This window comes from Megascapheus bottae, chromosome 21 (assembly GCF_031878675.1).
Source record: "Megascapheus bottae isolate mThoBot1 chromosome 21, mThoBot2.hap1, whole genome shotgun sequence".
Taxonomy (NCBI): Eukaryota; Metazoa; Chordata; class Mammalia; order Rodentia; family Geomyidae; genus Megascapheus; species Megascapheus bottae.
Genome location: NC_143529.1, coordinates 13,990,497 through 14,015,102, shown reverse-complemented (window position 1 = coordinate 14,015,102; position 24,606 = coordinate 13,990,497). Strand labels below are relative to the sequence as shown.

Genomic DNA, 24,606 nt, shown 5'->3' with positions numbered 1-24,606 from the left:
AATAAGAGACGATAATCAAGTAATGAATGTTTGAGTTGGGATATGCTCTACTCTACAATTCTATTACTTGGTTTAAAACTGCTACAGCAATCAGCATCAAATTTAAATTTCAGCATTCTTATTTACAAAAGGAAAATACCTCAATGCATCCTTGGTTTTTGGTGATGTCAGGAGTTCTGTCTGTGTACCATTCATAATGTCTCTGTCTTCCAAGTTCTGCACGGAATCCTGCAGTGAAACAAACCCATAAGCTTGTAGAGGCTGCACATACAGAACGGAAGATCTGAATAAAATATCTCAACATGAAAGAGTAAATAGTTTTACTCTGCGTATAGACAGTATGTTGTAATTTCTTTTAAGCTGAGAAACAGGTGTTAATCTTTTCAATGCTTTCAATGTACTTTTCTCTCCCATTTGGTTTCTGAAATGTTCAAATGGCCCATTCACACAAGGCAATATGTTAAGAGCTTTGCAATACATCATTGAGCTTCCTGCTAAGCAAATACAGGTTTGGGACTGTATTTTAAGTCAGCATGGGAAAGCAGTAACAAAGGTAAGGTTTCTGTAACAGCTGGTAAGAGAGTTTTAATGTACTGTACTTTCTTGTACTTCCCTACAACATCAAAATGTATGAAAAGCAAATCCATTAAAAAAAAAGGCAATGCTGCTTTGCAAAGTCATTTTTTTCAAGAGTGTGTAGAAACAATGGCAGGAAGAGTTCTTTTGTTATAAAACTGATGACCTTTGCCAAAGAGAAACTGAATTGACCACTTAGTTTCAAAAGGTATAGACAAACTTTTGTTATAGAGGCAAACTCATCAAAACCCATCAAATAAGATAACCAGGATCTAAGACATAGCCTACTTTCCCTGCAGAAATGATCATCAAGTTGAGTTGGATGCCAATCAAAGAAACAGAGATAACGGCAGAGCCTAAAAACCCTGGTCTATGTTGCTTTTCCTTTATGGAAGACATTCATTTTCTTTCTGTTCCTAGAGCTGTTCTCTCAGACAATAATTCTATGGATAGGCCCACTTTAGAAGCAGACTAATAAATAATTTTAGCCACACACCTTGGTGTCACTGAAACCTCAAACTACCAGGAGAAAGATCTATAATCAGAGCTCACACTACAAATAACATTGATGGCTCTCCATGCTTCATTCCACAAAAGAGGAAATATATGAGTCTAAGATGCTGGATATATGTGAATTTGGTTTGCAATCTAAAGACAACAAAGAATAGAGCTGCAATATAAAGCACTTTGTTGTAGTAACTTGAGTAGTGACATGTCCCATAAGGATTGGTGTTTCTATGAAAATCTTTGAGACTACAATTGGTTTCCCATTTTCCTTTTATTTTTTTCCTCCTTTTTATAGAGAGGAAAGAAAATCTATAAGCTTAAAGGATACTTTATGGTTTAAGGAACTAGGTCTGAAAAGATGAAAAATGTAAGTTTTGGAATGGTCACATTGATTAGTTTTGTTTTGGGGTGTGTGTGTGTGTGTGTGTGTGTTTGTAAGTTCTGAAGTTTGAACTGGAGTCCTGGGTTCTATCTTTAAGCTTCTTTTGCTCAAGGCCATCACTTGAGCCACAGTTCTATCCTTGGTCGTCTTTCTTTGTAGTTTATTGGGCTTTCCAGCCTGGATGGCTTCACACTACAGTCTTCAGATATTAGTCTCCCAAATAGCGAGAGTTACAGGCATGACTCACCAGTGCCTGGTGGCTTGATTAATTCATACAAAAAATAAGGCAGAAATGAGAATTACTTAGCTATGAATTTAACAAGACTTCGAACATGTAACTGTCAAATGCCAGAAATTTGAGGTCCTCATTTATGCCCAAATCATTAACTGTGTCTGTCTCTCACAAAGATGTGCTCCTGTATCTGGTTCTCTGTATAACAACCATGTAATGAGCAATTCATTATAGTAGTTTTTCTAAAACCATTTAATAAATTATCTTCACACTTAATGGATAAAAATATAAACACTTGTTATTTTTCATAGTTTTTGAGAATCAAGGACTTGGAATTGACTTAAATATCCATTTCTAGAATGAGATTTCTTATGAGGTTGCAGCAGGATCTCTGTAGGACTGCAGCTATAACCAGCAAAAGATGACTAAGGCTTTAAAATTGACCTAAGAGTCATTCTTCTGAAAGTGACACGAGTTACTGGTGACTCTGATGGCTCTGGTATGTAATTTTTTTTTTTTTGCCAGTCCTGGGCTTGAGCTCAGGGCATGAGCACTGTCCTTGGACTTTCCAAGGCTAGAGCTCTACCACTTGAGCCTCAGCATCACTTCCGGCTTTTTTCTATGTATGTGTTACCGAGGAATCGAACCCGGGTCTTCATGCATGCTAGGCAAGCACTTTAACCACTAGGCCAAACTCCCAGCCCCTCTGGTATGTAATTTTAACTACTGAGAAAGCTTAGATGTGGACAGATTTTAAAGCCAGCCTGGTCAATGAAATCTACAAGACTGCAATCTCCAATTTAGCACCAAAAAAGCCAAAAGTGGAGCTATGGCTCACGTGGTAGTACTAGCTTTGAGCATAAATGAGAAAGCTGAGATGTGTGGACAGGTTTTAAAGCCAGCCTGATGAATGAAATCTACAATACTGTAATCTCCAATTTAGCACCAAAAAAGCCAAAAGTGGAGCTATGGCTCATGTGGTAGTACTAGCTTTGGGCATAAATGCTCCTGAGTTCTAGCCTCAGGAACATCACACACACATACGTGCACCCGCACCCGCACCCGCACACACACACACACACACACACATACACACACGAAATAAGTAAGCAAGCAAGTAATAAAGTAAATAAATAAAGAGACAAGTCAGTGGTATTTCCTGTCTTTATACTTTTTCAATCAGGTTAGAATATTTTCATCGCCTAAAAAAAATGCCACATAAAATAGCAATCATTCTCCATTCTCTTCTAATCAGTGATCTATTTCCTGTCTCTGAAGATTTACTTATTTTGAGCATTTGATATAAACAGAATCATAAACCATGTCTTCACTTTCAAGGATACTTTCTAAGTTCAACCATGATTTAGCATATGTAAGTATTTTATTCCATTTTAGTATTAAATAATATTCTTACCCATACACTACATTTGCCTTTTCCAGTTGCCCAAAGTATTTGTACAGATTTTGCCTATTATGTAAAACAAGTTGTTATGAACATTAGTGTAAGAATGCTGTTTCAGTCCTTTGAGTTTATATGAAGAATTAACATTAATATTAATATTAATATCAGTAATATTTGACATTTTAAGGAACAACTACATTGTTTTTTAAAAAGATTTTCCTAAGTTAGCATTTCTATAAGGTATGTATATGTTTTCTTATATATGATTCATACACAAGGTAGGAAAATAACATACTTTTTGACTTACGTCAACATTATGCATCTAGGTATTTGATGCTTAGAAATACAAATTACAATTTGAAAGCAATATTCAGCCAATTGCTGTGTGATAATCTGCCCAAGACTAATTCTGAATGGACTACTCTTTTGGATCAGTCATGTCAGAAGGTACAGACCTAGAAAAGAACAGCTTTAAAGAGGTATAGATCCAAGACAAGAGTTGTACTATTTAAGAATAGTTCTTTGCCTTAACACAGGTATAATAAAGGGCTTATTGTCTCAATTAATAGGGAATATTTTCTCCATGCCAAAATCACTTCCACACAGTGAATTAACCGACTCTTTTAGTGTACTCCAAAGAAGGGGGAGGCAGACAGTTACTCAGGGCATTCTACAAGGACACAGAACCAATTGATGTCCAGACTGAGGTTGAAGACAATGGCAACCCATCTCTCTTGATATACCATGGGGTATATCAAGTCACTTTCCTCCCAAATTTATAAATAATTAATAAGCAATAATAATTTAAGTACAAGCACACTTGGGCATTTCGTTCACTAAATTACATGATAAAATGACGAGTCACGAAATCGCACATATCTAAAAATGAAACTGGTATTTTATTCCCATAGCTTATTTAAATAACTGAGAAAAAACTGTAAAATCATGACTCTTAAATTTGGAAGGAGAGGGACAAAAATAGCTCTGGTTTGGAATAAGTAAGGGTATTAAGGAGGAGCTGAACAGACTCCATTTATTTTCAAATTTAGGTTTGAGTAATAGAAGTTATTTGATCCCCAAAACTCAAACCTGCCTTTAGAAACAATAGTTTGGGGATGCATAGATTTAATTTTATTAATGAGATAATTACAATTTTCTAGCTTTAATGTCAGTATTAATATGAAGGGATAAGATTCACAGATTATAAGGCATGAAATGATTTGAAATTTGTCTCTCTTTTGTCTACACAACAACTATTACTATTCTTTGCTCTACAATAAAGTTCAACAGGAGAGTATGCATTGCTAACTGAGCTGAGAGGTGTAAGAAGCTTTTCCTTTACTTCTTTTTATCAGAGTGGGGGAATATTTCATACGTGGTTCTCACAACAGACAAGCTTAATTACTACAATTTTAAAATCTGAACATTTTTAGCAACACTTTCAGGATCATGGGAGCACTTCTGACAGGCAGAATGCATTGGATTTAAACATTACCGAACTATTTTTAGCTTTAAAATCAACACTTACATAAATATTCCCAAACCAATTAGCAGCAGCTGGAAAGTAAAGGTGTTTACATTTTGTTAGTACTGATGCTAACTATGGCAAGTGAGTATTGACTGCCAGAAAAGGGCCAGGCACCAGGGAGGATACCCTTTCAACAGGAGTGAATGCCATTTCAAATTTTATAGTTGATATAAGTTCCTGATTTCATATGATGTGTTCTTTATCATGGAATCCCATTAAAATCAACAACTCTTGATAAAAATTTCGAAAGAAAATGCTATCCAAATTCTCATTGTGGTTCCCTAGCTGATTAGAGCAACAAAAGAAAATGAAAAACATTTTCATAGTGTAGTTTCTAATTTGTCAAATCAGGAACCAGAAAAGATGTCTCCTTTATTAATAGAGGGGTTTCTTTGACTCACTCATACTAGTAGGTGGCCTCTATTTTCTGCCCATATATTTCAGCCATATTTCAAACACTTGCCCACAAAATTTTAACTGCCAATTGAGTTACGATTCAAAAATTCAAATGCATTTTCAAATGGGATTTGCATTCTTAAATGTCAATGGATTTTAGAATGAGAGTAAGAGAAACATTACACAGAGAAGATTTGAATGAGAGGTTGTGTGACTGGTGTTCATACATAAACATAATGTAAATTTTAAACTTAAAATTCTGGGCACAATTTTGGAATATTTGTTTTTACTTTTTAGAAGAAAAGTATCTGTGCTAAAGTAAAAACAAACTTCATTTGGTATGCACATATATGAAATTAACATGAATTTTAATAGTCAATGACTGTATTCAAAATGTACCTGCTGCAAGCAATACCTTACCATGCAAACATCTTTTTATTGTCTTTTATGGTACTATCCTAAATGTTTCCAATATAGAGATTTACCATGCTTGAAATTTACAATACACACATCCCTGGGGATTTTATATCTATCTAGAAATAGCTAACATAAGATTTTTTAGAATGCTAAATTATTGTTAGCTGCTTTTATTTCCCATTTTATCAGTGATTCTCAATCTTAAGCATGGACCAGAATCACCTGGCACTTGTGAAAACAGATTTCTGGATTCTATGCTGACATTTGGACGAAGTGGATCTCTGGGACCATCCCAATTTCTATTTCCTGATACTATCAGTCTAACAAACACATTGCCTTACAGACAGCAACTAGAGTCAATTTAATGTCAACAGGTAAAACTCTGAAGCATCAACTAGTCGAGCAAAGAAAAGAGGTGATGAGCTAACTCAGTCCACGTATGTCACAGCTATGGATATAGAAACTGTGAAAGGTAAAATGACTATTCTCTTACATGTGTTAGTGCCAATGCCAGAATCAAGGATGCTTCTTTTTGCATTCAGTGCTGTTTATATGTATTAGGATAAATGCTGACTTTGAAACTCATTTTAAGGATCTGAACTGGAGCTCAAATCTAGGCCACAACATGATGAGGAAGTGTCTGGAGCTAAATCTCTAGACAGAGATCATTTTTCTTTGCCTTTATTAAAAACTAAAATAATAAAATCGAGGCACTGGTGGCTTATGCCTATAATCCTAGCTACTCAGGAGGCTGAGATCTGAGGATCAAAGTTGAAAGCTAGCCCAGGCAATTAACCATCAGAAAACTGGAAATGGCCCTGTGGCTCAAAGTGGTAGAGAGGTAAGCTTGAGCTGAAGAGCTCAGGGACAGTGCCCAGGCCAAGAGTTCAAGCCCTACAACCACCAACAACAATAAAAACCAACTAAAACCCAAACAAAAACAGCTATAATAATGTCTTAGATATGCTCTACCATTCTTCCAAAGATTTCAAAATACTTCATGCATAATCAGATTGAAGAGAATTCTGGGTGAGTTTTTAGCATTCCTATTTCCATTTTATGGGTGAACATATTCAAGAACAACAAAAAAAGTCATCCAAAATTAAAGTGAGCATCAAAAATAATCAATATTTATTTATTTTTATTGCTGGTACTCAGGGACTGGACATTGTCTCTTAGCTTTCAACTCTTGAGGTTAGTAACCTACTACTTGAGTTACAGCTGCATTTCTGGTATTTAGTGGTTAATGGGAGAGAAGAGTCTCACATTCTTGCCTGAGCTGGCAAGAATCCTGAGTACCCAAGATTACAGGTTTGAGTCATCACCTCCTGTCAATATTTTTATCTTTTAAGGTTTAAGATTTATATTTGAATGCAAACATGTTATATTTACCTAGTGATATTTATTGATTTTAGATAAATGAAATTTAAAAACCATTACAGTATATCACCTGGTTATCTGATATATTGTATATATGCGTATTTGGTTATTTGAAGTCGGATAGGGAAGGGAGGAAAACAAGATGAGGGGTGGGAGTAGGGAGAGGGAAATGGGGACCAAGACATGAGAAAGGGCACCAATGTATGAGAAGTAATGTACCTTCTATCTGGTGAATACAATGTAACCCTTCTATTAATTATAATAAAAATATATGAAAAAAAGATAGTACATTATATTATGAAATACCAAAAAGATATTACATAAAAACCTATCAGATATTTCATTATTGTAGATATTGTGTTCTAATGATTATATTTTTAAATAAAAATATTTTCTTGGAACATAGTTGACAAATATGTTAACAACTACTCTTGCTCATCTTACAAGTAGGGTGCTACCCATTAATATTAACTGACTTGACCAAACTGTTGGCTTAGAGGAACACGGATGGCTGGATGCTGATGGCTCTTGCCTGTAATCCTAGCTACATCAGGAGGGCGAGATCTGAGGATTGAAGTTCAAAGCTAGCCCAGGCAGAAAAGTCCCTGAGACTCTTATCTCCACCTAACCATGAGAAAACCAGAAGTGGCACTGTGGCTCAAGTGTTAGAGCGCTAGTCTTGGGCCAGGGATAGTATCCAGGTCCAGAGATCAAACCCCAAACTGAAAAATAAAAAAGAGGAGCATGGACAAATGTGTGTGCAGACACATGCAACACTAAGCAAGAGTGATGTTTATCTTGATGCACAAAAAATAAGACTGGAATCAGTTCAGGCGGTGCTCTATGAGTTAACAACTTTTACTTGACTCTTTTCACAGGTAACATGTACAAAATAAAGCCCACGAATAGACAACACAATCTGGATTAGACTCACCTTCTCTATATTCAATTTGTACCCAGAAGATGTTTTTTAAAAACAACTTTAGGGGCCGGGAGTTGGCCTAGTGGTAGAGTGCCTGCCTAGCATGCATGAAGACCCTGGTTCCATTCCTCGGTACCACATACATAGAAAAAAGCCAGAAGTGGTGCTGAGGCTCAAGTGGTAGAGCTCTAGCCTTGAGAAAGTCCAAGGACAGTGCTCATGCCCTGAGTTCAAGCCCAGCACTGGCAAAAAAAATAAAAACCAACTTTAATAAACGTAATTGTTTTTGCCAGTCCTGGGTCTTCAACTCAGGGCCTGGGCACTGTCCTTGGACACATTTTGCTCAAGGCTAGCTCTCTGCCACTTGAGCCACAGTACCGCTTCTGGCTTTTTCTGTGGATGTAGAACTGAGGAATCAAATTCAGAGCTTTGTGCATGCTAGATGAGCACTCTAACACTAGGATACTCTCGCGGCCCTGATAAAAACATAATTTTGAAAGAAGAGACTATGATGCATAAATTGAATGAAGCTATGGTCTAAAGCAAAGAAGATACAATTCCATTAAAGCCTCATCATTGCTTTGCTGGTGGCCAGACATGAATACTTTGACCTTTACTTTATGGGGGTAAAATGGGTGTAAGAAGATTTTTAAAGTTCACAGAAAGAACAATGTATGTTAGACTTATTTAGTGAAGCCACATGAACTAGTAAGACAGGTCAACTCCAGCTAAAGAAAGACATATAAAAATGTTCCAACTGAGAAGCTGAGAAGTACTCATTGGTTCAAATGATTAGTTTTCCTGTACAGCAAATGGTCATATAAATATTCTTCTTCACTTTTTTCTTGCAAAACCAGTCTAAAGCAAAATGTATACTTGAACTAAAAACAATATTCTCCTTGTACCTCTATTTTCTCCTTTTATACTTTTATGCTTTTCTATGATGTTTCCTAACTGCTAATAGTCAGCAGTTAGAGCTTGTTACTAAGATTTCCAAGAATTCTAATTTACATTGGAGAAGACAAATGAAATTTTACTTAAAAAAATGAAATTTCTCAAAAAAGATATGCTTTGGCCGGGAGTTTGGCCTAGTGGTAGAGTGCTTGCCTAGCATGCACGAAGACCCAGGTTTGATTCCTCGGTACCACATACATAGAAAAAAGCCGGAAATGGTGCTGAGGCTCAAGTGGTAGAGCTCTAGCTTTGAGAAAGTCCAAGGACAGTGCTCAGGCACTGAGCTCAGGCCAAGGACTGGCAAAAAAAAAACATATGCTTTACATATTTTATTTAATGAGATGTTATTTAGTTGGCTTATTTGTGCTTGTATGTACAATGGGAAAATGATATGTTTTGTTGATTATGGGTATGAATTTACCAAGTGGTATTGACCAAACTTAATATCATGTATCAAAATACAGTTGTGAATATAAAAATAAATTGTATGTGTATTTTATTTTATGATTAGCAGACTAGACATATTAATCAACTTTAAGAATCAAGAATTTAAACTATTATTGGTATAAAAATCACTTCATTTGCTCTCTCTCAACATGAGCCCAATGTCAATGAATGGATACACATATATTTCAAGTAATATATACATCCTGCTTCAGAACTGCACAATTTCTATCTTAATGTACGATCTTTCTTCGTCATACTCAAATAACACATTTTTAAAGTGCACAAAACAAAACCACACATACACACACACACACACACACACTCATATTTAAGCCCAAATCAGAAATGTTTACTGTCATCATTTCCATTTGTAATTACATTATTTATGTTGCCAAGTTATAACAAACTATCTCCTAGTTTTTCTGTATCATTAAATATATCAGATTTGCTCAAATTCTCTGTGCAGATATAGCAAGATAATGCTACTAATTACAGAAAGGGTGGAGCTATTAAACAACATAGCTACTCCCACAGGGTCTACTTCAGATCATGCTACTGTCATAAAATACATGATCAAAGATATTGCAAACATCTGCTTCTCTTTCACTTAATGTCTCCATTTAAAGCGTAATTTCATTTCAAATATTTAGAATCAAGCCATGTCAGTGGACAGAAGGATGGTGCTAAGGCCTCATTTGTAATGGCACATCATGACCAAAACTAGTGGACATAAAATAATGTGAAGAAATCAGGGTAATCCAACAATAAACATCAACAACTAACTTCAAGCTTAACCATGTTCATTCAGTCAGGTTTGGCTCTCATAATGCACCACATCCATTCAAACAAGGCTGTACAAATTGGAAGTTTGTTTAGAGATAACAAAGATAAAGAGATCCAGTCTTGAAGAAAGAATTCCCTTCATTTGCACATGTTCTTCACTTATGCAGGCAAAAGACTCCCTTCCCCAAGGGCCTTCCTAGGCAAACTCCACTATGAAGAAGCAAGTACAGAATGTCATAGCAGATTCCAGAAATCAAAACAATCAAACCAAGTTATATGGGTATTTTGGTAGACAATGTATTAAAATTTTTTGGTAAATTAAAAGTGTATGTTGGAAAATATACTTAGAATAAAGCCCATCTTACTTCACAAGTGAGATATAGTCAAACTTCTCTCAAGTTTTCCTTGTGGTCTAAATTCTGTGAGCAATTTGATATCTTCTCATCCAGTCACAAATTTTCTGCTCCCTTCCTCATGTACTCGTTCCTCTCCTTGACCTCAGTTACCTTTCCACACAGTCATTTTTGCCTTTTACTTTGCCATTCCTGAATTTTGCTTCCAATCACTGTTACTGAGAGCAGCTGGCTTAAAAATGATTCCACTAGTTTATGTTATAAGATCTATTGAAAACCAACAATTTAGAGAAAGATTTTTCTCAGACAACCTAAGATGCACTTGAAGGAAACCTCAAAACGGAATGTGTAAAGAAAAAGAACAGGAGTGGCACAGCAAGTGCATGGAAAGGAAAAACAACAAAAAACAAATAACAAAAAAACCAGGGCAGTCCAGAGCTGTGATACCATCTTGGCCCCTACCATCATGTGGAAACAGCTTGAAATGAAGTTCTCACCATTGAGAAAAACTATAGTCATAAATAAAAGTCAATACCTTTTTTTTTGTTTAAAAACAAACACAAAAGCAGAACAAAGATTTTGGAAAGGTCCTGCAAAATTCACCATAGCTGGACTGGCATATACTTTGATCATATGAAGGGATCACCATGTATTTGTTCTTAAATACTGACTCTTCACCTTGAGATTCTTGACACTGATTAAGAAAAAGAAAAACCTCTTATCCATTAAAAAGATCTTATTGGTTGAGTTATCAAACTTAAAATGTCGGCTCAAAGAAGAGAATAGCTTCCCAGTGTCAGCGGCTCATGCCTGTATTCCTAGCTACTGAGGAGGTAGAGATATGAGGATCGACATTGAAAGCCAGTCCAGTCATGAAAGTCTACGAGGCTCTTATCTCCAATTAACCACTAGAAAATTGGAAGTGGCACTGTGGCTCAAGGAGTAGAGGCACTAGCCTTAAGGTAAAGAGCTCGGAGACAGCACCCAGGCCCAGAGTTCAAGCCCCATGACCTACAAACAAAGGGAATAGCTGTCATCTGTTAAGTCAATTGATAGATCTCCAAAGCATAGGAGGACTCTTGACATAGAACTAAATACTTACATACACTAGCTTTCTAGAGCACCCTTGCTCACCTGGCAAATATCCGTTTAGCATTTATTTCTTCACTCAGTCTGAACAGCTTTCTCTATGCATATTCAGGACATGTCCTTCCCCATACAAGTTCTGTCATTGATTGACCTCTGGGAAAGAAAGCGATGGTTTTTTTGCATGTCCTTCTATGCCTTGCTTTTCTCTGAGGCCCTCTAGGTGGATTATCTGTCTCTTTGTTTTCCTATCCCTGTTACTATGCACAAACCTAAAATGCAGCAACTATTCCACTTTAGGGGCCTATTTATTTGACAGAAATCTGTTCCTTTAAGACTGCTAGGAAACTTTGCGGTGGAAGACAATATTTATGATGTGCACAGAACTATGCTAGACTGATTGTGCAGAGGATTGTGCTATATTCTTTGGGGAGGATTTAGAGATGAACACGACACTGTCTTTGCATTCAAAGATTTAAGCTAGCTAGAACCATTGCCAGAGGCATCTCTGGCAAGAGAATTTAAAATACAGTTGAAAGCTAATCTTTATTTATGGTTTGAAATAATTGAAGAAAAAGAGAATGCACTGATTTGTACCTGGCTGGTTATGTTTCTTTATATATGCCCTTACATTTTATTTATTATAATGCAATTTAAAATGATTTTCATTATTTGTAAAATGTATTTAAACCAATATTTAAAACCACCTACATTCCACAGTTACTACAAAGCTTGGGTTAATCAGACTCTTGCTAATTGGCCACGGTACCAATTCCAAATTATAAACTTGTTGGTGGGAGACACTGATCAAGGTAGGACTTTAACTGCAGGCAACACTTGGGCCAAGGCCCACTAGCACAATGTTTTCAACTTCCTACTCATTGTACTTATCCTTTTCTACCTATTCCATCTCTTGAGACTCGATCATGGGCCTAAGTGAAAACTCTGGAGCAAACTGTCTTTTCCCATTGTTTTTCTCTAAGATAGAATCTCCTTGCCCTTCAAGGGGTCCTCATCTCCCAAAGCTTTCAAATCCTCCCCCTCCACTATTTTCAGTCATGTCCTGAGATTCTTTCATGAGTTCAGAATTTCTTCCAGGACTTTTTATTTCTTTATGTATGTGCAAACCTACTCACTCCAGTGGAGCCATTTCTTCAGCAGTCTGATGGAATGGGACTTGCTCATTTTTCACAGGCTGCCAGAGCCCCAGTGGGGCTGCTTCAAGACAAGGACTTCCTGTGTCTTCCTTTAGAACCAGTCTGCTGTCCTCCTATTACCCCATTATCTTCTCCTTGTCTTCCTCTGCTCTCTCTCTAAGTGGGGTTTCCAGCAAATCCTCCTGTCCCATCATTTAAATTTATTTGGGATCTTAACATCTTCTCTTCATTCAACGTTTTTAATACTTCAGTGGCTCTCTATTTCAGTAATTCCAATCAAAAGTAAAATCAAATGGGAAGTCAAGCCAGGGATTCTTGAGCAGCCTGTTAGTCAGCTAAAAGAAACTCTTGTTCAAATATCTTGAGTTATATGGAATTTTTATTTATATTATTGTAATTAAATTGGAAATAACTTTACAATTTGAGCTTTCAATCGACTGAAATAGCTTTCATGACTTTTCCCTATATTTTGAGAGATAGTCTTAACATTAAAGACAGACCATCCAATGAGAATTAACAAGGCTAACAAACTCAATAAAAAAGGAATCACTAAGTTCTAAACATTTACTGATTTTATGAACAGATACTTTTATGCCAATTATGAATAAAGGCACTGAGGCTATTCTTTATTCTGAAGAGAAAATTCTGTGGAACAAGGAATAATAAGAGTAAAAAGTGAATTCTCACTTTTTTGCTGCAAAACTCAACCAATTCATCTAAACATCAATGGAATTACAAACATATCCATGCTAATAATACTTTTTTCAACATTACCAGCTTTCCATATGAAATGGCAGGGAAAACTCAATCACAGTTATTCTCCTAAATAAGTGATAGTAACAGTTGCTCTTCCATTAGAGATTAGCTATTCTGTTTATATCTGTCTGTCTATCTGTCTATCTATGGCTCATACAATTTCTGAACTTTCCAACTAATCAAATCTTAAGTTTAGTAAGATAATTAGCCATTAACCTGTCTAAGCCCATGTCTCTGGAAAAGATAATTAGGACACATCTAAGACTCTCCTAGCAGAGAATTACAAAAGCTCAAAACCTAAGTACATAAGGTCATATAGGATGAGACTCAATGAAAGAAACTCTATCTAGGACATGGAACAAGAGCTTTATCTTGTGTGATTGTTGTTTTTAATGTACTGTGTTATTTCTTTTCTCTTTTGTTGCCCTTTGGTTAATCTCATATCATTACTGTATCTGACTTTGTTACCTGATATGTTGTATATACATTTATTTATTTGAAATAGGAAATGGAAGGGGGGAAAACAAGATGATTGAGAGGGGGTGCAGGGAGGGAAATGGGGACAAAAACATGAGAAGTATCAATGTGGGGGAAGTAATGCACCTACTTCCTGGTGAATGTAATTGTAACCCCTCTATAATTACCCCAACAATAAAATGCCTCCGGTCTCTGCCTGAGTTTTTAATCACCTTAGTTCATAGTGGATGGGTATTCCTATTTATTAAATGTGTAAATCAACCAATTTATCTAACCTGTTGTTTAGTTGAAAACCTGTGAAATGTTATACTGTTCCTATCAAAGTCACATGGGCTGCAACACTTTTCCATAACTTAATGCAAGAATATCAAACAGAAGGGAAATTATAACTAGTCCCCTAGTTAAATGTTAGCCAGTTATGCTTGGAAATACCTGAATGTTTCCTCAAGTACATTTGTAACAACTGATGAGACTAATAGAAATGATTGAAAAACATGAAACAATTATTTTTCCCAATCTGTAAAAGAGCACTTACTCCTGGTCATTATGACCTAACAAAAAGTATTTCCAAATGGAAATAAAAAATCAAATCCATGCTTCCCTTGGTTTAAACAAAACATGATTTCATTTTACTCCAGTGCCATTAGTTTTCTCCATAGCACCATCCCTCAGTCCTTGGTCATGTCTTATCAGGGATGCGAGCTCACCTTTTTACTGTACTTCCAGGGTTTCATGGAAAAATGAATGCTTCCAGACACACAGGATTTTGAAAGTGAGTGATACTGCAAATCCCTCTCCTCTTATTTCAGGTGAATTAGTTCTTTGGAAGTTGAGGGCACTCTGGTTATATGCGTGTACAAAATGCCTCAAGTGACCTCTTCAACTTGTAAGGTGATTGCAGCAGACTCAAATTCTAGCATTTAACAGCTCTTCAGAGGGAAGGGTAACATGATGTAAAATAAAAGTTCTATGTAATTAAATATATTGGCCTTTTTGTTCTTAAAGAACAAAATACATATAGAAAGGGTAATTCAACTGGGTACAAAGAAATATGAATGCAATAATGAGCTCAGTCTGTTTTCATTCCACAAAATAGACAGGCAGACGGTTCATTTCACCAGAAAAGAGAAACTAAGGAGACTATATGAAGGCTTGGTGGGTAGACCACCCTTGAAGACACAAGTGCTAAGGACCTGAACTTTGTCTGGCTCACCTATACCTCCCCAGTCAGTTGGTCAGGTTGTACCCAATAAGGTAGCATGTGCTTTGTGGCAAGGCACAAGAATTTAGCACTTAAAGAGATTTTAAGGTTGGCACCAAAGAAAAGTGCCTTTAGCCAGTTGTGGTGGCTCACACCTACAATCCTAGCTGCTCAGGAGGCTGAGATCTGAGGATCCCAGTTCAAAGCCAGCCCAGGCATTAAAGAACATGAAACTCTTATCTCCAATTAATCTCTAGAAAAAGGGAAGTAGGGCTGTGGCTCCAGGGGTAGGACAGTACACTTTAGCTGAAGAACTCAGGGACATTGCCCAGGCCCAGAATCCCCATGACAACAACAACAAAAAAAAGTGCTATTATTCACATTAGAAGTCAGCAGTCATCCATATAAATCTGTACTACAGACCAAAAGTAATGAAGATCAGGAGGCAGAAAGGCGTAACAAGAATTAGAAAGGAAGGGTGTAAATCAGAGTGTGAATGCTTTTTATTCATGTGACACGAATTCTTCCACTGTGTCCCCAGACTTTTGGTCTGAAAAGTAAATATGATGATTAACATTTAATTGATATTATTCTCTCTTCCCCTGCATTCTTCTGATTACAGTCAAAATGGTTTGGATCATAAGCAGAATTGATTGTTGTTTAACCATTATTTTTCAAAGCAATTTCCCAAATTCAGCTAATCACATTCCACTCATTATTTTGCAAAGCAACACACCAATCTATTTCTTTCCTTCTTGTCCACCTAAATAATTCAGTTCTCAATATGTGCATGCATCTAGACTTTTTATCTTAATTGATTTCCTCATTTAGGCACATATTCTGTCAAATTTTAATCTTTCCTTCAAAAGGGCTGACTGGACGATCGTCAAATGCATCACTGAATATGTTTTGATCATTATTCTTGGTCTCCATTAGCGTGCTAATGATGACTTCTGTGTGTGGGTGTGTAGCTGGAAAGACTGGCGAGTGTCAATGAGTTATACCCTCATTGTGCAAACTCAGTCATCCTTAGTTTGCAGTTGCAAACTCTTCATGACCTGATGCCAGGCTCAAATCACAGTCATCTAGATGCCTCTGCATAAAACAGCTCTCAATTTGAAATTGCTGTGGCCTGGAATAATTAGCTTAATCCTGCTGTCCCTTATATTTCTATTGTCACAGTTGAAGATGTGCTTATCAGACTCCTTGTTGTCATTTCTGGTCAGCACACGATATCCTTGTGGGAAGAGATTATACGCTACTTAGAATGGCAATGGAAATGAGTCTGACTGAAGTTGTCTTTTAAATGATGCTAGGATTGGAGATACGTTTTCACTGAAGCTAGTATTGACAGTGATGGGACAGTAGCATTCATTCCGCATTGCTGCCCTGTTTGAGCCACCACTCTTCAAAGCCTTTCACTTTTCTCTACTTTTAGATATTGTGATTTAAAACACTCCTAACTTATCTCCTTCATTACTCAATAATCTAGTCATAAAAGAGGTTTTACGAAATGTAGAGAGTCTGCTAAAGCAAACCATTTTTTTTCCTACTGCAAAACCGAAGATAGCAAGAATTTTAAAGATCAAATGGTGCATTTGTTGACTTGGACAAGGAGATGAGGGCTATAGGGAGGATAAGGAGCCAAGCACAGCTTCAGGGCCACCATGTACTGACTAGCATGATGTGAAGAAATTGGAATAGTTTATATTTAAGGCATTATATGATGGATAAAGATGGCTAACAATTCCACTTAACAGGGCACAGTCTTTAAGTTGGAACCTGGAAGAACATGAAAGGAAGCCCATAATTTATTTCTCAAAATATAGAAAATTTTCCATCTTCAGTTTGGATGTACTTTTAAATTTAAACACTTTCTTTTGGTCCTCCTTTATTATTGTCTTTTCTGCAAAGTTTTTAAAATGAGATGCAGAAATTTTTTTAAAGTGCTTAATTAATTTTGTCAGCAATTGCATTAGTATGAGCTGTTAAATTTACTTCTAAAGTAAGCAATCAAAGTGAGAGGAGGGCAGCTACCAATGCCCATATCTAAAATCTGTTCGTTATCTGTTATCTGTTCAGTTATCTGCTATATTTACAACATCATGTTTTATGATGTGCCAGAAGAGATGGCTCAGTGGTCTAAACATCTGTCTTGGAGATTCTATATTCACTGAATTGCATAGATTCCACAGTCCTGGTAGGGTCAGGATATATATAGTCGCTGGTAGGATTATTTATCCAGGGTTTTCTTATTCATCTAGGGAGCAAAGGGTTGCTATGAAATAATTTTTCCTCTTTTCATAATTATTGAGGGGAGACTAATTTTTCCATGTATGCAGACTGATCTCTCCCAAATCCCCTCCACTAAATTGAGAAATATAAACTAACAAACGTTAAATTACTTAAAACAACAAAAGTCCCTTAATAACCAAAGCATGATCACCCACGAGAACAAAACTGGTATAGATGTAAATGAGATCATACAGGACTAGTCTTAGTCTCTGTGACTGCTCACATGTGTACTTCCTGCCATGGGCATTCTGTGGACATCATCACGGAAAGAGGCCATGAGCAAGAGATCCCACTTTGAATGTTCCTGTCATGAATATCCATCTGCACTGTCATGCACTCCAAAGATCCTTACTTTGATATCTATTCAGTAATGTATATTATTTCTGTAATATTTACTGTTACCTGGGGGAAATGCAGTGGAGCTTGTTGAAGTCTTTACTAAAAGAGCAAATTAAGTGAGATTAGAAATGCCATAAGTAATTAGCCCAGCTCTCCTTCACTTGAAAGCTGGAATCTATTCTGAGTGATCATAATCTGCTAAGGGACAAAAGAAACCACACAACTACAGTAGCATTCAGCCAGTAACAGCTTCCACAACTTCTCAGCACTCTCTTAGGTTCCTTTCTGCAGTGAGTAGCCATAGCCACAATTTAAAGCTTACTTTAGAATGTATTCTCATATATAGTGTAGCAAAATGATGGTCATTTGCATTAGTTTCAAGGCAGTCACTGATAAGGTTGAAAAGGTAATGGCAAAACACATTGCTATCTTTTATTCCTTGAATGAATCTAGAAAATAAAACACTTTAAATAGATGCAAGTGTATATGTAGTATAAAAAATAATGTTATGGTTCTGGGGTAAACAATTTAATAGAACATACTAAAATAGTTGAAATGATGTTAACTGAGAAAAACAGTATGAGTATCTGGCAACACCAATGGTTGGTATTTGAATATACAATGTGAAGAGGAAAATGAATAATAAACATAGATACTTACTTAAAATATAAAAGGTGCCGTTAGGAGGTGTGGCTCAGTGAGTGCCTAGGTTTGATCTCCAGTGATATAATATAATAATCAATGACATACCATTAGACGTTGCTTTATAATGGCAATAATCATTTCTTTCCTTCTTTCTCCTTCCCTCCTTCCTTCTCCTCTGTTCTTCCCTCCTTTCTACTTTTCCGCTTCCCTCTTCTCTCCCGTCCATTTCTCTTTCCTTCTTTCTCTTTCTTTGTTTCTTTCTTTGTTTCTTTCTTTGTTTCTTTCTTTGTTTCTCTCTCTCTCTCTCTCTCTCTCTCTCTCTCTCTCTCTCTCTCTCTCTGTCTTCCTTCCTGTCTTCCTTCCTTCCTTCCTTCCTTCCTTCCTTCCTTCCTTCCTTCCTTCCTTCCTTCCTTCCTTCCTTCCTTCCTTCCACTTCTCCTCTCTCTTTCATGGTACTAGAGTTTAGGCAGTTGAATTTAGGGCTTTGTACTTACTAAGCAAGCACTCTACCATCTAATGCCAGTAATGGTTTCTTCGACATAAAATGATCTTTACTTGTGATTAAAAAAGGTTGTTTTGAATAACGAAATTAAGAGTGAACAACAGGGCCATCACTACACATTAGAAAATCATTAAAGCATATCAAAGAGAAAGTTACAGTGCAGCTTTAGAAATAAGTTGAACTGTATAATATATACAACATTTAAAAATTTAAATAGTTATATTCAAACAAAGACTGAAATAGGTGATAAAGATATCAAATAGGAGTGTGATGGAGGATTTTATAAGGCTCAATCAGGTGTGTCTCACCTGAGGCTAGTGCAGAAATATGCATCAAGTTTCCCACAATGTGATTCAAATAAGCAGTAAATTCACAGCAGCATGAAAAAAATATTCTGGCCACAGGAAATGATACTAAATCCAATCACGCCCCTAGTTCTTACTACAGAAAATCAGGGACTGAAGAAATAAGCTAAATTAAACCACAAGGTAGCAATCTGATAACTGTGGAATGTGGGATTTTACACAGAAAGAAATAACCCATTTCTCCCTTAAATTCAAAGGGATTAAAATAAAAGAGGAAAGAGAAGAAAAGCCAGCTACAAAAGGAGAATACTAAAAGTCGTAACAGAGAAAGGCAACATTTTAGGACTACTTGCAAACAAATTTATTTTCGATTTCTTTTAGATATTTGACAAAGTTTTAGTGTGACCAGGGTATTGGGAGATATTTAAAGAACTGTTCATTCATCTTATTACAATGACATGGTGATGATCCTTGAGAATTTCCTGTCTGTCAGAGATGCATACTGAGGTACTTACATATTCGTGTCATAATGGCTGTGAGTTGCTTTGCAGTATTACCATGAAATTAAAATGAGAGAGGACAGATTAAATGAGGTGGCAATGTACTGTTGATTGTGCCACACAGGATCATTCCAGTCTATTTGGGTGTGTGCTTAAAGATATCAAGAGTGAAGATAATATTTTAAACAATAAAAAGACTAAAATTGGTCATGAGACTTTATTACATTTGATACTTTCTTGACACGCCAATCTTCAACAAGCTCATGTGCTTCAAACACCAGTTACCGTTACTCAAATCTTCCCTTTACTCAGAGACAAAAATACTATAGCCAAAATTGTGCCATCTTAAAATTAGCTCATGTCTCAAAAACAACGTTTTACAGGCCCCATTGTCTCTGATAAAAATGAAGGAAGAATAATTTGTATCTAATTAAGAAAGCAACAGACAAATAACCAAGTCTTTTAAACTTAACCCTTGTTGGGTTTTTACAAATGTTAAGTGGGAAAAAAATCCCTCCCACTTATTTTGTAACACTTTGTTATAGAAGTTTATTCTTCTGTGACATCATCATCATCATCATGATCCATAATAGCTAAAATAAAATCTTGAGAGAGCTGAAGTTAAAAAGCTGAAAAGACTTAAGAATTAAAATGCCTCACTGTATACCTAAGGAGAGTGACATTTCTGCTTGGAAAGGACTAAAATTTTTAAAAAAGCATAAAGAATGAGAACAGATATAAAACCAAAAAGATAATAGAAAAAGTGACTGCATCAATTCTAACAATTGTTTCCTTAAAAAATATTGAAACAAGAAAGATATAAAAAAGCCAGGCAGAGCAAGGGACAAGAAGAATAAACAAGACCAATGTTGGAAAGGGGGAGAAATGTGTTATGATTTTTGAAAATAGTTTGTATACACACATAAACACATATACATGAAAATCAAGATAACTAACAGAATATTATTCATTCCACTCTTTTTTTCCTTTGGAACAATTTTAAAGGTACTCTAATACTCTAGCTAGGTGTCCTTGTTAGATGTAAGAGACTATATTACAAGTCTAGAACTTTTTCCCTGCCTTCTTTTTTTCAAATGGGTATATAAAATTGATTCATAAGTGCAACTAATTATACCCAATATTTGAAATATGTTTCTATTATTCTGATAAATATTCATCTACTTTATGCTCTTAACTTTATTTGAAAAAGCTTTAAATATGTCTTCAATTCATGCAAAGTACTCAAATTTATTAGTTTGAAGATATTTTCTAAAATAAATTTAGTGAGCTTTTGTGAGTTATAAGAAAATAAAAAAGAAGGAAAGAGGGAGTAAATGGAAATAAGCTAGAAAATGTATGTATACTAGAGGAAACAATACATGAAACCCAAAGCCAAGGCTTTAAAAGGAAAATCAAAATGAAAGAATCTCTAGGCAAAGAGATCTACAAACTGAGAAGACGCCAATGATCAATGTTATGAATGAGAGCACTAGTGCAAATTCCATAGACAACAAATGACAAAAATATTATTTATGCCGATATTATATATAAAAAACTTACATAACAATTGAAAATTCAGCGAATGAGATTAATTACCAACGCTAACCAATAAAAAGAAAGCATTTGCTGGGGCTAAGACCTCACACCTATAATCCTATCTACTCTGGAGGATGAAATCTGGGGATCACAGTTCAAAGCTAGCCGCACAAGAAATTTTGTCTTTTATCACCAGTTAATTACCAAAAAGCCAGAAATGGAGCTTTGCCTCAAGTGGTAGAGTGCTAGCCTTGAACAGACAAGCTCAAGGAGAGAAACTGACCCTCAGTTCAAGCCTCTGGACTAGTATACACCACACACACACACACACACACACACACACACACACACACACAAACACAAAGTGCTTCATGGGCTGAATATTATATGAAGTGATTAAATTTACAATTATAAACCTATGGCTACCAACACAATTCCGCAATACCACTGTTATGGAAATAAGACAGAAAAGAGCATTTCTTGATTCATTTTACAACTCCAGCTTTACTATGAAACTGAAATCATTTGAAGATACTACCTCAAAAAGAAAATCAGAGACCAATATCCCTCAGGAACAGAGATACAAAAATATTTAATAAAGTGTTAGTAAATTAAATCTAGCAATATCCAAAAGGGATAATATATCTTAATCAAATGGATTTATGCCTAGAATGTAAGCCTGATTTAGCATCAAGAAATCCATCAACTCAATATGCCAGATTAGCAGGAGAAAAGAAATAGACATAGAAAAAGGCACTTGACAAAATTTAACATACTTTCTGATTAAAAACTGTCAGAATGGTGGGAATAGAAGAAACCTTCTTCAACTTAATAGGAAAGATCAATCTATGGTGGGGAGGGGAGGTCTTAGCACTAACAGCTGATTAAATGCAGTAAGAATTTATGGTTTATATATTTATCCCATGCTAACTTACAGTTTGTAAATGACATTATTAATTTTTAAATCTGTTTTCAGATGGTACTATAGTTCTCTTAAGTATTTAACTTTCCACCATAATTTCTGGCTAAACTGTTCCCAATGCAATGGATTTAAGCAATGTAGCTTTCTGGAGGGTCCTAGGTATTGGAGGCCTTCCCTTGGAAGGAGAATAGATTGTGAAAGGGCTGGAACAAACCAGTGAGGCCTTTTCTTACTTCCTGTAGTGATTTTGTCCTTCTAATTTTTGCTACATGAGAACTCAGTACTAAGGTACCATGTTGGAGTGATCCTTACTTAACAATAAATATACCTTATCTGGTACCCTCCCACCCCCGCCCCAGTCACAGGTACTATAAGAACTAAATCTCTCTTCTTTATCATTTACTTAGTCTCATGTCTTTAGTTATAGCAGTACATAGAGACCAAGACACAGGTAAGCTTTGCAACTTAAACCAATTATTTAAAAATTATCTATGAGTAATCTATCTAATTAATTGACCGTACTTCCAGGTGTTATAACTGCATAGACAATTACCCTCAGATTGAGTGGGGTAAACAATTTGTATGCTTGTTTACATAGTTACATCTCACCGGTATTTGTGGGTCAGCAATAAGGACTAAACTGGGCAGCTCTGACCTCAGGTCATTCATGCCCCTGTAGTCAGAGGCAGGCTCAGGCTTCTGTCAATCCTCCCCACGTCCAGCATGTAAGGTGGCTCACACTTGGCTAACATCTGATGCTTGCTGGGCGCAGGGAGCTCTGCTAGGATTGTCAGCCACACTGTCTGCACTGGCTTCTTCCACAGCCACAGCCCTAGGGAATCAGGAAGAAACTATTTGTGTGACCTTTCTGACCTTGTCTCAGAAGTCACACATATCCTGCATGCCAATAATCACACATAGCTCACTAGTACAGATCCAGATTCCACTAGGAAAGACAGAGTAACTCTGCAGGGAAATGGTGTCAGTTTTTACAAATATGTTTTTCAATAGCCACGCTTACTTTTTAGATAAAAAGAGAAAGAAGATGTGAACTTAAGCAAAAGACTACAGCTGTAAATTAATGAAGTCAAGATTACTTGGAATTTCTACCTAGGTTGTCTACTCGTTCTTTATGTGGACAATAATGGACTGAATGCCATTTGTTGGGATACTAGGGGATTTGAAAAACAGGGAGCTGTGGAAAGTCTTTAGAAACGAAATATTCTCACTTAAAACACAAAGAAAACTACAAAGTTAAAAAATAATGAAGAAAAAAGCAGTAATAGCTACGGATTGAACGTAAAATACTAAACTGTTCTCACATATCTAATGAAAGAACAAAGCTATATTAAGAACACAGACTCAAGAAGTTTCAATGCTATAGCTTGTTCACTAAAATCCGTATGGCTCCTAATTAGTTCAGGTTAAACATTTAACCATGGAAAAGCACCTTCTCACACATAAACTACACTTCACTCTTAATTAACATAAATTGCCTTGTTGGAAAGCCATGTATGTGATACATGTATAAACTGATTGTCTAGTATTAAAATCTCAATAAAGTCAATTCTAATTATTAAGTCAAGGATCAGTGATTTGAACTTTAAAGATTAGGTGAGTTAATTTGTATCAAATGCAAATACTTACTTTCTGTTTTTTAAAAATAAGACATTATACTAAGCTATTTAATGTATTTTCTTCCTTCACATATCACTGTACCACTACCTACCAGCATTAAAATTTCTAGGGCCAACTGTCTTTTATTGTTTATATAGGTAAATGAGGAACCATGAATGTAATTACTAATTGAATTATATTATCCAGAATGCTCAGAATCAGAAAAGTCAGTGTTGGTGGTCAAAAGTATCATATTTTGGTAGATTTTACAACACTAGATTTTGAAATTTCAGATTAGTGATGAGTTCTGGCTATGAGTTCAGTTTATGATGAGTTCTATGTTTTGGAGTCAATTTTCTTTTTTGGTCTTTGGTCAAAAGTGCTAGAAATTTGTAGATCCCACTATGGGAAGCACAGACCTAAACATATTGCATTTGAAGTATGTTAATGTTTATAATAGCACTACTTGAACTAAAAATGATATAGAACTCAATCTGCACTAAAATACCCTTTTACTATAGAAAGAGTAATTAACAGCAAGAAACAATTTATTAGCTAGGAGTTTTAGACATTTTTGAAGTCAATATAGTCAATTAATGAGGTGGTTTTATGTGTTAGTGACCAAGACATTTGAATGACTTGAGTTATTTTGTTAGTTGCATGACTCTAATTATGTATGATAGATACTATAGTTAGCCAAGCAGCTTTAACCTTTCATAGTAGATTAGGGTATTAAAAAATCTCAAGTAGTACAAATGGCTTATATACTTAAAGGGTAATGTTTTTAATTTTTACTTCCTCTCCCATTCTTTCAGAACGTTATAAGGCAATAATAAACAGAACCATCTACTGTCATGAGATTAAGTAAGACTGAAGATCCATAAAAGAAAATGCATTCCAAGACACAGAACTCTGAAGCTCTCAAAGACACAAAACATTTTATCAGTTTAATTACAGTGATGTTCAGTTAATTATATGAATAATTAAAA

General features: G+C 35.8%; 1 protein-coding gene across 3 annotated transcripts in view; it reads right to left on the bottom strand.

Moving 5' to 3' along the window:
- Pard3b (par-3 family cell polarity regulator beta) overlaps positions 1-24,606 on the bottom strand; it is a 963,936-nt gene that overhangs the window by 471,390 nt on the left and 467,940 nt on the right. For all 3 annotated transcript variants that reach the window (XM_090354671.1, XM_090354668.1, XM_090354669.1), the window contains exon 5: positions 140-228. In XM_090354671.1, the coding sequence (XP_090210797.1) occupies positions 140-228 (89 nt within the window). The remainder of the gene's footprint in view (positions 1-139; positions 229-24,606) is intronic.